Source organism: Octodon degus, unplaced genomic scaffold, assembly GCF_000260255.1.
Source record: "Octodon degus isolate 3935 unplaced genomic scaffold, OctDeg1.0 scaffold00033, whole genome shotgun sequence".
Classification (NCBI taxonomy): Eukaryota; Metazoa; Chordata; class Mammalia; order Rodentia; family Octodontidae; genus Octodon; species Octodon degus.
In genome coordinates, this window is record NW_004524609.1 from 17,956,574 (window position 1) to 17,972,428 (window position 15,855).

The window sequence follows — 15,855 nt, forward strand, 5'->3', positions numbered from 1 at the left end:
TGTGTGTGTGTGTGTGTGTGTGTGTGTGTGGCCCGCTCAGCCCACCAGGGGGCAGGGCTGGCTAGCATGTGGTACTGGGTGATTGAACTGCGGTCCCTGTGCTTTGCTGAGCTTGTTCTAAGTAGGTGCTTTAGACCACTGAGCCATCTCACCAGCCCCTGGTCTTTTCATTTAATAAAATCTTAATGATATTTTTCTTTTTGTGAGATAATATGCTGGTACTATAGTATAGAATACAAAATTGTAAGGGACAATGTCATCTGAAATAGCTTGTGTATATCATAACGACTGGTTTCTCAATCTGTTATAATTTCAATCTTTATGAAACAGAATTAAAGTATAGTGATAAACCAACTTAAACTTTCATCTCTTTCAAGAACTAATAGCCAGCTGGTGCACACCTATAATCCCAGCACTTGGGAGTCTGGGTCAAGAGGATTGCTATGAGTTTGAGGCCAGCCTGGACTACATAAGTGAGTTCAAGGCCAGCCTGCATAATGAGAACTTGTCTAAAAAAGTTATTGCTACTTCTAGACCAGTGCTCTCTGATAGAAACAAGACAAGGGTTGGGCTGGGGAGATGGCTCAGTAGAATAGGGTCTGAGTTCAATCCCTGGTTCTGAAAAAAAAAAAAAAAAAGACAAGGGGCTAAGGGTGTGGGTTGATGGTAGAGTACATGTTTAGCAAGTGTGGGTCCCTAGTTTAATCCCAACAACACACACAAATAGAGAATTCCCTTTAGCTGGGTTGTGAGTGAGCTGTAATCCTAACTATTCAGGAGGCTGAGGCTGGAGCCCAGGAATTGAAGGCCACCCTGAGCAACATAGCAAGAGCTCATCGCAATAATAATAATGATTATGATGATGAAAGCCACAGATGTGAGCTAGGTAAATCCTTTTAAAACCAAGTAAGTCTGTTATTGTCATTTAAAATTAATAGGTGAAGTTACTATCAATAATGTGTTTTTACCTCAAAATATCCAGAATATCACCATTTCCAACATAAAATCAGAATAAGGAAGTATTAATTAGACATTTCTGGGGGTCGGGGAGATGGCTCAGTAGAATGAGCGCTTCCCTGGCAAGTGCAAGGGTCTGAGTTCAATCCCCGGTTCCACAAAAAAAAATTAGATATTTGCTTTTTCTGTTCTTTTGAGAATCAGTATGTATTTTACACTGACAGCACATCTCATTCGGATACAAGCACCAGTAGCCATGTGTGGCGAACAGGCACATGTTGGGCAGCATGTGGTCCTCCTTGTTTTTTAGACTTACCTGAGGCTTAATAGTTATACATGCTTTGAATACTCTTGTCATTTTTATTGTTCCAACTAATTATTGGTTTGTTCCAGTGAGAAACCATGTCTTAAGCTTCTGTACCTTTCTATTGTGATTAACACAGCCCTGGCTCAGCCCCAGGAAATTTTTTCCCTTTTGGGTATGTTTGGTTTGAAGGGAAGTATCTTCCAAGCAGTACTGTCCCCTAGGCAGCAAAGATGGAGGCTAGACTAGACTGGAGGGCAGTGCTGTGGCAGAATATAGGTTTCAGGTGGAGGATAGAGACTTGGAATCTGTTAGTGGTGGCCAGCAGAGTTAAAAAGAATCTCAAAAGGATAGAGGAAGAAGTGGACAGTCCCTCCAGAGAGGCCTAACGTGAGGGGACTCTTGTGCATTGAGCTCAGTTTGAGGTGCAGTAAATCACCTAGGTTTGTAAAACAGTGTCTGATACCTCTAAACTTGATGAACTCCTGTTTTGATTACAATCCTGGCCTTCCCTTTTTATTCAGTAATAATGAAGAAAACTCTTAACAGTCACAGAGGATATGTGGAACTGATTGTTTAACTGTTGCTTACAATTATTTGTTCTTTAAAATAACACCCACACAAGATTTTGGAATTTATTACTGGGATTTTTTCCCCTAGATTTTTGTGTCTGATAGTGCAAGTGGTTTCTATTTCCTATTCCAGTAGCCAGTAGACTTTTCCTGAAAAGGTCTAGATAGTAAATACCTTAGACTTTTCAGGCCATGTCCTGCCTCTGACATATATACTTTCTTTGGTTTTGTTTCTCCCAACATTTAAAAATGAGAACCACTGTTAATTCAGCCGCCAACCCCTACCTTACCCAGATAACAGTTATTTGAGAGAGAAAGGAAAGACTGACTTAGGCTCTAAAAGAAAAGCATTATCTATGCAGTATATACCTAAAGCATTAGGTGGATGATACTGGGAAAATCCATATGCAGCTGTCTTAGAATTTGGTGGTCTCGATGGGGGAAAAGTGACGGCTGGTAACATACATTTATTTGTTTACCTCTTACTGTAGCATGAATCCCTTCTCCCATGGGTCTGATAGAAAATAGCCCTGAGTTTGCCATTATGTCTTTTTTAAAATATAGCAGCAGTATTATGGAAGAACAGTGGACTGGTAGTCAGAGATCTGCCCCTGGGCTTAACACAGCCTCTGTTTTCTCTTGGCTCGTTCGCCTTGGCTGTTGGAGACTGTGGATTAGCATAGGACAGGTTGATTCCAAGGTTCCTCTCAGCTTGAAGGTTTTGCTTCTGAGTGTTTGCCAAATTGTTTCCTCCAGTGTATCATCTTCACTTCTGGCCTTTTAAAAAGCAGGACAACAGAATAAAGTACTTTTACCTTGATAGTAGCTGGCCATCCAGAGTCCGTTCTTACAGAAGAGAAACTACTTCTTCATTGCAAGAGTGGTATAACTTCCCGTAGCTTGATAAAAGCTTCTTTCTTTATTCCCTCCTTCCTTTTTCTTCTTCTTCTGCTGCTTCCTTCAAGTTTTGTCATCTCTGGGAAAGACTTAAAAGGGTAAAATGAGAAAGCTGCTGAGTACTGGGGACGTGTTCATTTCAAGATGTCGGTAAGACATCCAGGTGTAGCTATCACTGGCACAGGGTCTCACTACACAGCTCAGACTCGTAGTGATCCTCCTGTGTTCAGTCTCCCCAGCGCTGGGATGACAGGTGTGCACCGCCATGCCTGGTTTTGGTGGCCAGCACAGCATGTGGTACTGGGGATCGAACCCAGGTCCTTGTGCTTGCCAGGCAGAGCTATCTCCCTAGCCCTGTCTCTGATGATTTTGAGAAGGTCTTGAGGTCTAAAGACTTAAGCGTTAGGAGATAAGGATCTGAATATGTCTCTTGGCTTTAGCATCAGGGAGTCCTTGTCCTCTTGGGTGGTGCCAGTTCAGTGAGCACATAAGGGGCAAAAAGTGAGGCAGCATTCCCAGACTCAAAGAAGTTTATTGGGAGAGGAGAGAACTGAACTGAAAGGCAGCTGGGGGAGAAACTGGAGCTGAGGAGAACGTGACTGTTGCTGTTAGTAAAGAGGTTAGATTTTAGTGGGAAAGAGCCAGCTGTAGAATGGGGAGACAGTGCCTGAGCCAGTTGACAACAGGAAAAGTGCTACTCCAGCACCTAGCACAATTACGTGTGACCAGTTTTTTTCTGTATGCTCGATAATCTTGTCATATTAAAACTTTGACTTAACAGTATATAACATTGGTGAAACAAAGACTTAAATTTAAGTCCAGTCTTAGACTTTGGTCTGTGCCTGCTCTGCGTGTGGTTGTGGGCTGAAGACCCAGAGCACATATGGTCCTAAAATGAGATGCGGAGCTTGGAGGACGACACTGTCTTGCCTTGCCTCACTAACACACCGATATCCCACATTGCACTAAGCACTGAGTGTAAGACACATCCCCACAGAAATGACACTAGCTTATGAAACAGTGCGAGTCTTAGCACCAACGGAATGCAGTGTTAGCCGTAGGTGGATGTTAACAGATGTTGAGGGCAGGAAATAATGTGGTGTTCATGTGTATGCACTGGCAGACACTTGAGGGTATTTTGGCCTGCTAGACTTCTCTCTCTTCAGGATGAAGTCCAGTCTTATCTTTTGGGGATAGGCAGAGATTCAGGCAGGGAGCTAAAGGTTTTGGAGGCTCAGAAGTAGAAAGTCTTTGAATCATTGACCCAGGAACACATAGGACTGATGGAAAGTGCTAAGAGCAGAGACCACATTCAGAGTGTGTGGCTCTGTGACTGTCTTGAAAGATGCATAGCAGTCTGTCAGCCTGTGGAGAGAGTATACAGTGGCTTCATCCAGGACTTAGGGCTTGTCAGACAGCATTGAAGACAGGTGAAAACACTGGGAAAACTAAAGCAGACAGTGTAATGGTCAGCTGGTAGGGTGTGGAGTTCATGTTGAGAGACAGAACAGTGCAGGCTCGCTGGAGTTGGCAATGTTCATACCTTTTTTTAAAAATGTATTTGGTTGGGGCTGGTGAGATGGCTCAGTGGTCTGGAGCACCTACTTAGAACAAGCTTGGCAAAGCACAGGGACCGCGGTTCAATCCCCCAGCACCACATGCCAGCCAGCCCCGCCCCCTGGTGGGCTGAGCTGGCCACACACACACACACACACACACACACACAAATAAATAAATAAATAAAAGTTAAAAAGAAAAAAGAAAAATGAACCTTTAAAAAAAAAATGTATTTGGTTGTTGCAGGGTCTCACTACACAGCTCAGACTCCTGGTGATCCTCCTATTTTCAGCCTCCCCAGCAATGGGATTACAGGTGTGAGCCACTATGCCCAGACTCTATCCAGCTCAGCCTACCCTGGGGGCAAGGCTGGCATGGCATGTGGTGCTGGGGATTGAACTGTGGTCCTTGCGCTTGCCTAAGCAGGTGCGTTAGTCTGCTGAGCTATCTCACTGACCTTGGAGTTGGCAATGTAAAGAAAATAAAATCTCATGGGACCCCTCTCCACAGTGGTGACTTAAAATATTTTTATGATGTTAGTTGTACAAAAAGATACATAGCCTTGCTCATTTTGTGAGTTTTTCCTCAACTACTAAACCAAAAATGTTTAGAAATTTAATTAGAAAGAAACCTGTGTAACAAAACTCAAATGACTCAGGGAATGTAATACCGTGGGCAATGCTGCTTAACATTCAGAGTGAAAATGGGACTGACTCTTGAGGCTGAGTTCTGTCGTGCCGACATCAGCATGAACTGTCACTGCACATGCTCCCTTTTACATGTGGCAGGCTTGTTGGTGTCATTTGCAGAGTGACTGGGGCCGAGTACAGGATCCTGCACTGCCTCTGCCCAGATGCTGTTGTCAAAATCTGATGTGCTGAGATAACCCAAAATGCACAAGACTTATTTCATTCATTATGAGAATTAAAACAAATATAAATTCGCCTGAGGATCTTGTGATTTGTGTAAGTCATGAACAAGAACAAAGTGATCTGGTCACCAGCGGCATCATCACTTCAGAATTTGTTGGAAATACAGTTTTTCCTCCTCTTCCTTCTCCTCCTCTTCCTCTTCCTCCTCCTCTTCCTCCTCTTCCTCCTCCTGTTCTTCCTCCTCCTCTTCCTCTTCCTCCTCTTCTTCCTCCTCTTTCTCTTCTTCCTCCTCCTCCTCCTCCTCCCCTCCTCCTCCTCCTCCTCCTCCTCCTCCTCCTCTTCCTCTTCTTCTCCTTCTCCTTCTCCTTCTCCTTCTCCTCTTCCTCCTCCAGCCAACCTGATCAGAAAGCTTGGAGCTAGATGAGCTGGTTGGGCTTTCGTATGCCTTCTGGGTGATTGGAGTGCAAGTCTGTAGGGGAACTAACTGCTTTTCTGATCTAACTTTAGCACTCTAGTTTTACAGATGAGTACACTGAGTCCCAAGAGCACCTGAAGTAAAATCTCCAGATCTCACTTTATTTCTAAGGAAACTGGATCTTTAGTTCTACTTCCAAACCACTGCATTATCATCTTTCTCTCATGTTTTGTCTGGGGGAGGGGATTAATCACATTATTTTATATATTTTTGGTTTGGGGTAGGTTTTAAAGGGATGTTACTAAAGCTTTGGGTTCTTTTTCTTCTTGTTCTCTTTAGTGCCAGAACCTACTAAGACTTGTTCAAGCCAGCCCCAATCTGCCGGTACCAGTACCAATACTTCCACCAGCACTATCTCCAGCAGCAACAATGGCAAACGTGCACCTGCCAGTGGCCAGCAGCCAGCTGCATCCCGTTACCTGCCTCGTGAGGTGCCTCCACGCTTCCGCCAGCAAGAACAGAAACAGCTGTTAAAGAGAGGCCAGCCATTGCCTGCAGGGACCCTGACCAGTGGGAGCCCAGCGCAGGGTGCTGGGCCTCCTGGGGCAAGCCCTCCTCCTCTCCCAGCAGCTGGGCAGCATCGCAGCAAGCTCCAACCAGGTAAAAACCAGGAAGAGTGAGATTTGTTTCTTTTCTTTTTTTAAAAAAAATGTTGGAAATCTAACCATATCCTCACACATACTTAACACTGAACTCCATCCCCAGTCTTTGCTGCTGAGAAATAAAAATAGACATATTTTGGTCCACAGTCACTGTATAAATGTATCAGAAATAGAGCGCTTCATTTTTGGTAGCCTTGAAAGTTTGTGGCTTCCCCCTATTTATTTATGTAGGATACTTCTCTTGCATCTGCAGATGATATTAGCTGTGATAGTTCCATTTAGCTCTCACTAGCAGCTAAAGAAAGGTCTGTGTGCTGGTCCACATGGCCCATCAAGTTGGATGCTTTAGAACTACTGTGCAGTGAAACTTCCCGCTGCTGCCCAGGCTGTCTCCTGGGTACATACACATCCTTGCAGGAGGTAGCAGGTGCTGCCTGGATGTCTCTGACCAGTGTAGCCACCAAACTTGGCTCATGTCCCTTGTTCTAAGTCCACATAGATTCAGGTTTTCCCATTTGTGTCTTGTTGCTGCCCTCCCTGTAAGGTAGCTTTTTTCTGGCTCCCAAAAAACACCAACACTTGCCCATCTGCCAGTGTTTCAGCTGCCAAAATGTCGCAGCCACCAACCTAGTCCTTTTCCAGTCTCTCTGAGCTTACAAACCTACGATTTTGAGAAATCTCTTCATTGTAGTTTTAGGGAAATTTTTAGAAGAGAACAAAATAGTTCTGCTAAACTGCCATGTCTTTCTGTTTTATTATGTGTTACATTTTCTATTTTAAGTAATTTAACTGCTAGAATTTTGCTATATCTCTTCAGGTACACATTCATGCCTTTCTTAGGAACATGTGCCTATAATTCCAGCACTTGAAAAGCTGGGGCAGGGGGGCTGCCACAAGTTCGAGGCCAGCTTAAGCTATGTAGTTTGGGCAAGCCAACTTGAACTATATAGTGAGACTCTGTCTGAAAAACTTTAAAAAAAGTTTTTTCATCAACTGAAAATATGGCTGCAAACACGATGCAGCCAAACATACCAGTTACTTCCTGCATTGAAGTATGATCATCACGATAGTCCTAACAGAGATTCCAGTCAGGTTTAAATAACTTAGTGCACAAGTCTAAGGTCCTTATTGAAAAACTGAACACGCAGCCCTTCTCTCTATGTGCCTCTCCTGTGGTACACTTGGGTAACAGTTTTCTTTTTCTTTTCTTTTCTTTTCTTTTTTTTTTTTTTTTTTTGCGGAACCGGGGATTGAACTCAGGTCTTTGTGCTTGCCAGAGAAGCACTTATTCCACTGAGCCATCTCCCCGGCCCCTAACAGTTTTCTTGAGTGTTTTTGGTAGTGCTTTTGGTACAGGATGATACTGAGATCTACTTAGGTAAGTAGAAAATAATCAAGGAATAAATTCTGTAAAATTACGGTATGAAAGCAGTACTCTTTAATAAGCAGTGTGGCTTACCCCTCAGTTTAATCCTCAGGCACACACACACACACACACACTCTATATCTATCTATCTATCTATATATATATATATGTATTTTTTTATCTATATATATTTTGTGTGTGTAAAAACATATCCTCATTTAATGGATCAAAAATGTGGAAAATTGAATCAAATTTATATAATAAGTATACAATAAATTGATTCCTGGCTCCTGAAGTTTTCATTTTATACCCTCTGTCCTCCTTCAAAGCCATTGGTATCCCAGCAGGTGGATCTTCCTGTCACTTTTCATTGACTAAGAGATACCTTCAGGCCAGGCATGGTGGTGCATGTCTATAATCCCAGCACTTAGGAGACTGAGGCAGGAGGATCACTGAGTTCGAGGTCAACCTGGGCTACATAGTGAACTCAAGGCCAACTTGAACTACACTGTCAGATTCTGTCTTAAAAAAACAAGGCCGGGAAGATGGCTCAGTGGAATAAACGCTTCCCTAGCAAGCGCAAGGGCCTGAGTTCAGTCCTGGTTCCGCAAAAAAACAAAAAGAATAAATGACCTCAGCAATTGTGTCTCCTTGTGCGCACATGCAGTTTTCCTACGTTCGCCGGCTTGTGTGGTCAGCCCTTTGCTCTTCTTCGCTGTGGTCCTGCTCTGTCCTAACTAGACTGCTGACATCTCATAGGCGCACCAGCTCAGCACCAAATCTCTCCCAGAAGGTGTGCCCTAAAGATCGATCTTCTTCTTCCTTTCTGTTTATTCAGTTTTACTTCTCAACTAAATTCAAAATAATGTATGAAGAGAGTGTCCCGACTCTCTTTCTGTCACTAGCTTAGGAAAGTGAAAAACTAAGCAGGACTTCATTTGTCATCTAAAAGGAGAAGTCTAATTCTCTCGTGGCCTCTAATCTTTAAGACTCATTTTCTTTTGCCCTCTGACTCACTTACCAAAGTGGTGTTGTGCAGTCTGTCGTGGCTGTTGTTGGACTGTCATGGTGTTGTGGGTGAACACAGCATTATATATGGCTGGCACTGGTGAGGACATACCCTACAGGGTGATTCGAAAGGCCTGCTTCACCTTCCAGGGCACAGCTCCTCAGGGACATTGACCAGATGGCTTTAACTGTCAGTGTCTTCCATCCCTCCTCTGTGGAATGAAGAGATTCCTCCTTGGCAGGATTCTGAAAATGAAGTGTTTAGTGCCCAGCACAGGCCCCTCTATCTGTAATAAATGTTTAGTATATATGGTGCGATTTGTTAATTGGGACTTTGAGGCTTTGAAATACATAACCAGTATGTGCCATCTTTGAAACACTGCAAAGCAGAGTAAGAAAAAAAGAGAAAACTTTAGGTCTTTAAATGACTGGATTCTAAAACAGTACAGTAAAGCTCTCTCCTCAGTAGGACTTTTGCATATAGTATTTTGGTATTTCATCTGTCCTTCCTGGAGTTAAATATCAATTTTTCTTTTTCATGGCACAATTTATTTGATGAATTCAAGACCAAGTGAAATTGTTAGTGTATTTCAGAAGAATAATCAGATACTGCTTGAAGTAAAAACTCTTTAACAGTTCCTTTCAACTGACAGAGTTCCATTGTATTTAATCTGTGTAAGCACATTTCACTAATGAAAAGTAAAGTTCGTTAATACATTCCTCTGACTGTAAGTTTTCATTAAATAGAAATGTGAATGTTGGCTCAGCAAAACTTAAAGTGGATCAGTCAGGCAGGGGCAGACATGTGACTGGCTCTGAAGAACTGAGCAGCGATGCGCCATTTCCAGGGAAAAGTGGAACTGGGAAATACTTCAGCCCAGCACCTTCATTTCAGTATTCTTTCCAAGTGGATTAGTATGTGAAGTCTTCCTTTCTCAAGTTTTCTTAGGAAAGTTGAAAAAAGGTTAAATGACTCTGGAAAGAATTGATGGAAATTGAATCACCTTTATTTACTATAGCTTTGATTTTTTTTTTTTTTTAACTTTTTTCATACTGAGGATTAAACTTGGGACCTTCACACTGAGTTACATCTCCAACCCTAATTTTCTTTTTTTACTTTTAGGATTAAACTTGGGACCTTCACACTGAGTTACATCTCCAACCCTAATTTTCTTTTTTTACTTTTAGGCAATTTCTTGCTAAGTTGCCCAGCTAGGCTTAAACTTTTGATCCTGCTACCTTTGGCTCCTAGAGTGCTGGCTTTTTAGACATGCCATCAGACTGGGGAGAAAGCTCAGTGGCACAGCACCTACCTGGCAAGTACAAGGTCCTAAGTTTAGTTCCCAGTATCCATCCCCCCGCAAAAAACAAACAAACAAAAATCCTTTTATAAAGACTATAGACATGTCCATGATTCCCTGCTTATCACAGCTTTTTCTTTTCTTTTTTGTGTACTTGGCACAGGGTCTCACTATGCAGATTGAACTTGCAGTGATCCTCCTGTTTTTAGCCTCCCCAGCGCTGAGATTACAGATGTGCGCCTCCAAGCTTGGACTCAGTGGCTGGCTCAGCGCACTTGGAGGCGGGGCCGGCACGGCGTGGAGTATCAGGGGTTTTTTGTTTTGTTTTGAGGGCAGGGTCTCACTCTGTAGTTTAGGCTAGTCTTGAACTCACTCTGTAGCATAGGCTGGCCTTGACTTGAACTCATGACAATCCTCCTGCCTCAGCCTCCTGAGTTATCATAGCTTTTTAAAATTCCCTGTGTAGGGGCTGGTGAGATGGCTCAGTGGTCTAAAGCACCTACTTAGAACAAGCTTAGCAAACAAAAGGACCACGGTTCAATCCCCCAGCACCACATGCCAGCCAGCCCCGCCCCCTGGTGGGCTGAACTGGCCACACACACACACACAAATAAATAAATTAAATAAATAAATAAAATTCCCTGTGTAAGGGCCGGGGAGATGGCTCAGTGGAATAAGTGCCGCCAAAATAAATAGATGGATGGATGGATAGATAGATAGATAGATAGATTGATTCCCTGTGTAATCCAAAGAAGACTGATAGCCATCCTGTTTTCTTCACATATGAGTGACCATTTGCCAATCTCTTCCATGTGAGTGTCGATTGTTGCAGTCCTCACCATTTTAATGGGAAGCTTAGATGTCCATTCCAATAAAGGGAGGATTTATGGATATTATTAAAATATAGGTATAGAAGTGGGAAAATTTTAGAAGAGTTAAAAATTAGATTTGTTGGTTTTTTAGCCCTGTAAATACAGAAAATTTGTTGTTTGTTTTTGAGACAAGGTCTTACTATGTAGTTTAGGCTGACCTTGAACTCACTGTATAGCACAGTTGAGCCTTGAATTTGTCGCAATCTGCCTGTCTCAGCCTCCAAGTGCTGGAATTATGTGCATTTGCCACTGTGTCCAGCTAAATATAGATAAAAATTTATGTACTTTTGTAGTACAAGACAACTGGCTGTCTGAGCAGCTGTTTTGTTCATGTATGACATTCTAAGAGTATATGGCTCTGTTGGCTTAACATCACTTTCATATCATTGTAGCATTATTAAAGTCAACATTTACCCCATTTTTTAAGATGGAAAGTAATTCCTCTAATACTTACCAAGACTTTTAATGCTGAAATTCACAGATAAGTCCAGGAGAGTCCCTTAGCAAGGTTTAATAATCTGATGTTGCAGCGAAGCTCCATCAAGCTTAAGGCAGAGACAGACGTTTTGTAATGGGCTACAAGTCGAAAGTTAAGTTGTCCAGCATCAAGCAGATTGTTCCCATGAGCAAGTGGTGCTGTGACTGTACTTGAAATATGTATTTTGTGAACTGTTTCCCTCGTGGAAAATGAGCTCTTAAGCATGCCTAGCGCAGCCAAGATGACAAAGCCCTACCTGGAAGTGTCCTTGGAACTGGAGACACAACTGTGAGCCATACAGGAGGAAAAGGAGATCCTGTGCTCAGGGCAGCTCCAGCTCTGGCCATGGGTAGGGTGCAACCTGGGGCAGAACTTGTTTTTTTCTCCATCACTGACAGTAACAAAAACATGGTCAGCTGCCCCAGTGGTAGAAAGGCTTCCCCCTGAGAAATTGGCCAAGGCTCCTCCCAGCCCAAGTCTAGGCTGGAGAAATAAGCACTATTGCTGGCAGATAAACAACTGCCTCCTCACAGAATTATTCAGGGTTTGAAAGTGGAGTTTTAAATCCATGTATTGAATGAGAAGGGAGCTTATTTAGCCAGCTGGCCTTAAGTCGACCTGGTCAGGTTACTGTTCATGTATACGAACAGTTGGGGGCTTGCGGGTTAGCTCAGTTGTTTAAGCACCTGCTTGGGCAAACCCAGTGAGGTTCAGGGGATCGTGGTTCGATCCCCAGCTCCACCTGCCATGCAAGACCTGCCCTTAAGGCAGCCTGAGCCAGTATACACATACTGTGATTTACACAAAATTTCAAAAATGGCACTTTAGAATATTATTTTCTCGTCACACTATGTTTTTGCAAGTCTGCAGAGTTAACTCCAGCTTGAAACACTTAGAGAGCTTTTATGCTTTTCAAAAAATGAATTTTTCTTCCACCTTTAGGTATTGTTTTGGTGGCTACTTTGTACATTTATAAGCAGAGGCATTGATTAATGTGCTGCAGTGTTTGCTAATTACGTCCTTTTTAGATAGAGGCAGGAAAGTAATTAAGTTGGACACATGCCAGTTTACATATGGGACTCATTTAGAATATTATAGCTAGTGTTGGTATGCTGAATGTTTAGGGGTTGTTTAGGAAAAGAACGAAGTGGAAAACAAAAGCCCTGTGGTAGAACAGCCATTTATTTTCATGCAGCCAGTAAGCAATATGCTGTTAACTCTTTTGGCTGGCTTTCAAGAAAACAATAAAAGTGGCTGTGATGCTGATTGTCACTAGCTCCTGAAGTGAAAATGTTTGTGACAATGAGGGAACGTAAAGAGGAAGGAAGATCCATTTAGTGTTAGCTGCAATTAGATAATCAAAGCTTTAAGATCCCCTCACCAGATGCCTCCACCCTCGTAGAAGGGAATGAATTGGCCACCTCCAGGGTAGAAAAGGCATCACCCAGTCCTGCCCAGCTGGGGCAGCAAGTGACCTGGGCCAGGCTGGCCTGAGTGCCTGGCCGCTCCATAAGAGGCTGGACCTGCCGACGTGTTGGAGCCAGAGCCTGGGAGCACCCAGATGCCACAGAGGCACTGTGCAAGGTGTGTCTCCTAGGAGGCAGCAGCACCTTCTGCAGGTATTTCCCGTTAGGCCCTCGTACAACAGGAGATAGGACAGAACCCCAGCAGCTGCTTGAGACACGGCAGTCCAGAGACGGGGCGTCAGTTCTGTGTCCCTCAGCTCCTGGCTGCTGCCAGCCTGGATAAAATGGCATCTTGGGAAAGAGCAGCTCGCTGGTCCTGCTGCAGAGCTGTAGCCATGGCCTGGCGCCTGCCTTGCCCTGCTGGGCTGCACACCCTCCCCGCCGAGGTTGGCATGCTTTCTGTTGTCTTATTGTCTTAATCTGTTTCTAACTTTGAGGAAGCAGTCATGTTTCTCTGCTGTTCTGAAAAATACAGGGCTACAAGCTTATTCTCTTAGACACTTTCATTATTATTTTACAGCAAAGCTTTTACTCTAATCTACATTCACAGTTCTTTCCACTTACAACAGATGAAGGGTGAGATGTTTGGGGATCTGTCTGTTGATGAATGTTGAATGCAAAGTATTTTCTCCCTGAGATTTTCACCCACAATAAATGTGGGAGCTGGAGTAGGGGGTGGTCATGGCTTCTCAGAGCTGAACACGTAATAATTATCCCGCCCCTGAAAACTGGGTAACAAGGAATTTGTATTATCAGTGAACATTAGTGAACATATATTGTCATCTACTGAGAACTTTTTATACTGTGTAACATGCTATAATCTCATTTGAGAGGATCATGGTGCTAAAGAATTAATGTATTTCCTGTTTATCAGTATTGATACCAGTTAAGCATTCAGCATGCTGCTTCTGAGTAAGTGTTCTCTACATGTTCCTATCTGGTTAATTTGATTCCTAATTAAAATTTTGCTTAATGTGGCTCTTCGAAAGTCTTTATCAAATATTTTTCCTAGAAAATGTTATCTTCGTAAAGTCACATTTGCAAATTTAAAAATAAAAGAAGACAAGTTTTTTATGTAATCCTTTCTAATTTAATCACTCAAGACAGTTATGTTAGATTTTTAGAGAGTATTCTATTTATAAAATATGTAAGCCATTTAAACAGGAGAAAAACATTAACATTATGCATAAACTTTTTTTCATTTTCTAGAGGAAATGTTGGTGATACAGTATTGTGGCAGAGAGCACTGGAATCTTATTCTGAAAACGTGTTTCAGTTCATCCTCACTACTTAGTACTACAAACCTGAACCACTAAGCTTTCATCTTTTTTTTTTTTTTTTTTTGGCGGAACCGGAGATTGAACTCAGGCCCTTGCACTTGCCAGGGAAGCGCTTATTCCACTGAGCCATCTCCCCGGCCCTAAGCTTTCATCTTGATGCACGTGATTTGTTGTGTAAGCATCAGCCCCACCAGTGTGTGCAGACCTCACACGAGGGTGTGCATGGCGCCTGAAGGATAAGAACTCCCACTGCCAAGTCTCAGCCTGGCTCTGCGTCCTGTGTAGATTCATCCTTTGAAAACCATACGTGTGCTGTGCATGTTAGTCTGGCATCCGTAGGTGAAAATATACTTTGGTTCCTTTAGCAGGTTTCATTCACCTTTAAAGTCAAAATGTTCTAAGGCAAATGGTATGCCTTAAGTGGGGGTGTACCTTAGCGTTCTGATTAAAAGAATATGTCGTGATGTCGATAGTAACAGTGATGGCTGTGGTATTGTTGATGGTGCCGGTGATAATGGTAAGGAAGCACAGGAGACATTCCAGGATGAGACAAAACAAAGGAAAAGGGAGGCGGAGTAGGGGGTAGCATACGCTTCCATAGGCTGGGATGATTGCTGTATGTTTCATGTATTTGTTTTATTTATACAAATACAGAAAGCTTGAGTCTAGATTAGAAAATAGGAAACCTTCTTGCTTTCTGGCTTTCAAGACCTTTCCAGTGTTGTGTCCTTGATTAGTTATAACATGCCTTGCCAAGTTGCCTAGAGTGCTGCCAGACTCAGCTCAAGTGGTTCTCTTGCCTCAGCCTCCCACGTAGCAGGGACTACAGGTACACATCAGTGTGCCCAGTACCAGTTTTTAAAAAATTTTTTTTATGTTTAAGGCAATTATGTTTTCAGAGTTTTTTTTTTAAACAATTTCAAAAAAATTGTTTTTTTTTAAATAATAAATAAGGTGCAGTTATGTTACAGATATTTAATATATTAAACATCTTTGCTCTTATAGTTGAGACTGACCACATCAACTATTCAGCTTGGTTTTGTGTGTAATTCTTACATTAATATGTACGTAAGCTCTAGAAATCTTAAGTTTTAATGCGCAGAAGCTTAGGGTTTAAATAGCTCAAAATCATTTTAGAGTTGGGTAATGATTTCAGATTGTTGGGCTCATTGCTAACTTTAGCAAGAATTTGGATTTCTGGCATGTCCATTAGGCTTTTTTTCACCAAGGAAACAAGGACTGTCTGATATGTGGCCAGTGTTATGCACTAAGACCACAGAGACCATCTGTGCCCTCCAGGAGCTTACCTTAAGAAATTAGATTCATATGGTGAATGAAGGCAGAAGACAAGAAAAGGAATGTCGTGGGACTGTCCTCCTTCAAGGTTGTATATGGTTAGATTTCTGGACTTACATGTAAACATAAGAATTATATAATTCTTTATGCCAATTTTTAGATGTTTTTTTCATATTCTGTAGGGACTTAAAGTTTAATGTATCAATACTTGATGAAAAATACCTGTTCCATGTTATGCTTAAGATGTTTGATGTTCAGACAGATAGTGACATTAAGCTTAACAGCCTAGGTTGTATGGTAATAACAATAAGCTTCTCTCTTCTGGAGGGTTAACCTAAGTTTGCAGACCAAAATTGTAGAAAAAGGAGGGCCGCAAGGAAAGCCAACATTTTGGCCCTAGCCTTCCAAGATCAATTAAGAGTCAGGACATATGAGAACTTTTACTGTAAAGTCATATAACTCAGTAGTGTCCCAAATTTTCTGATCAAGGAGATTATGGGGCCAAAGAGGAAAGTGATCAATGATGTAGAGTGTGCCTAAGGAGAGTCACAT

The 15,855-nt window shown here is 42.4% G+C and overlaps 1 protein-coding gene across 4 annotated transcripts in view; it reads left to right on the forward strand.

Moving 5' to 3' along the window:
- Positions 1-15,855, forward strand: part of Tnrc6c (trinucleotide repeat containing 6C) — a 153,323-nt gene that overhangs the window by 70,060 nt on the left and 67,408 nt on the right. For all 4 annotated transcript variants that reach the window (XM_023713929.1, XM_023713931.1, XM_023713930.1 and 1 more), the window contains exon 4: positions 5,914-6,234. In XM_023713929.1, coding sequence (XP_023569697.1) covers positions 5,914-6,234 — 321 coding nt within the window. The remainder of the gene's footprint in view (positions 1-5,913; positions 6,235-15,855) is intronic.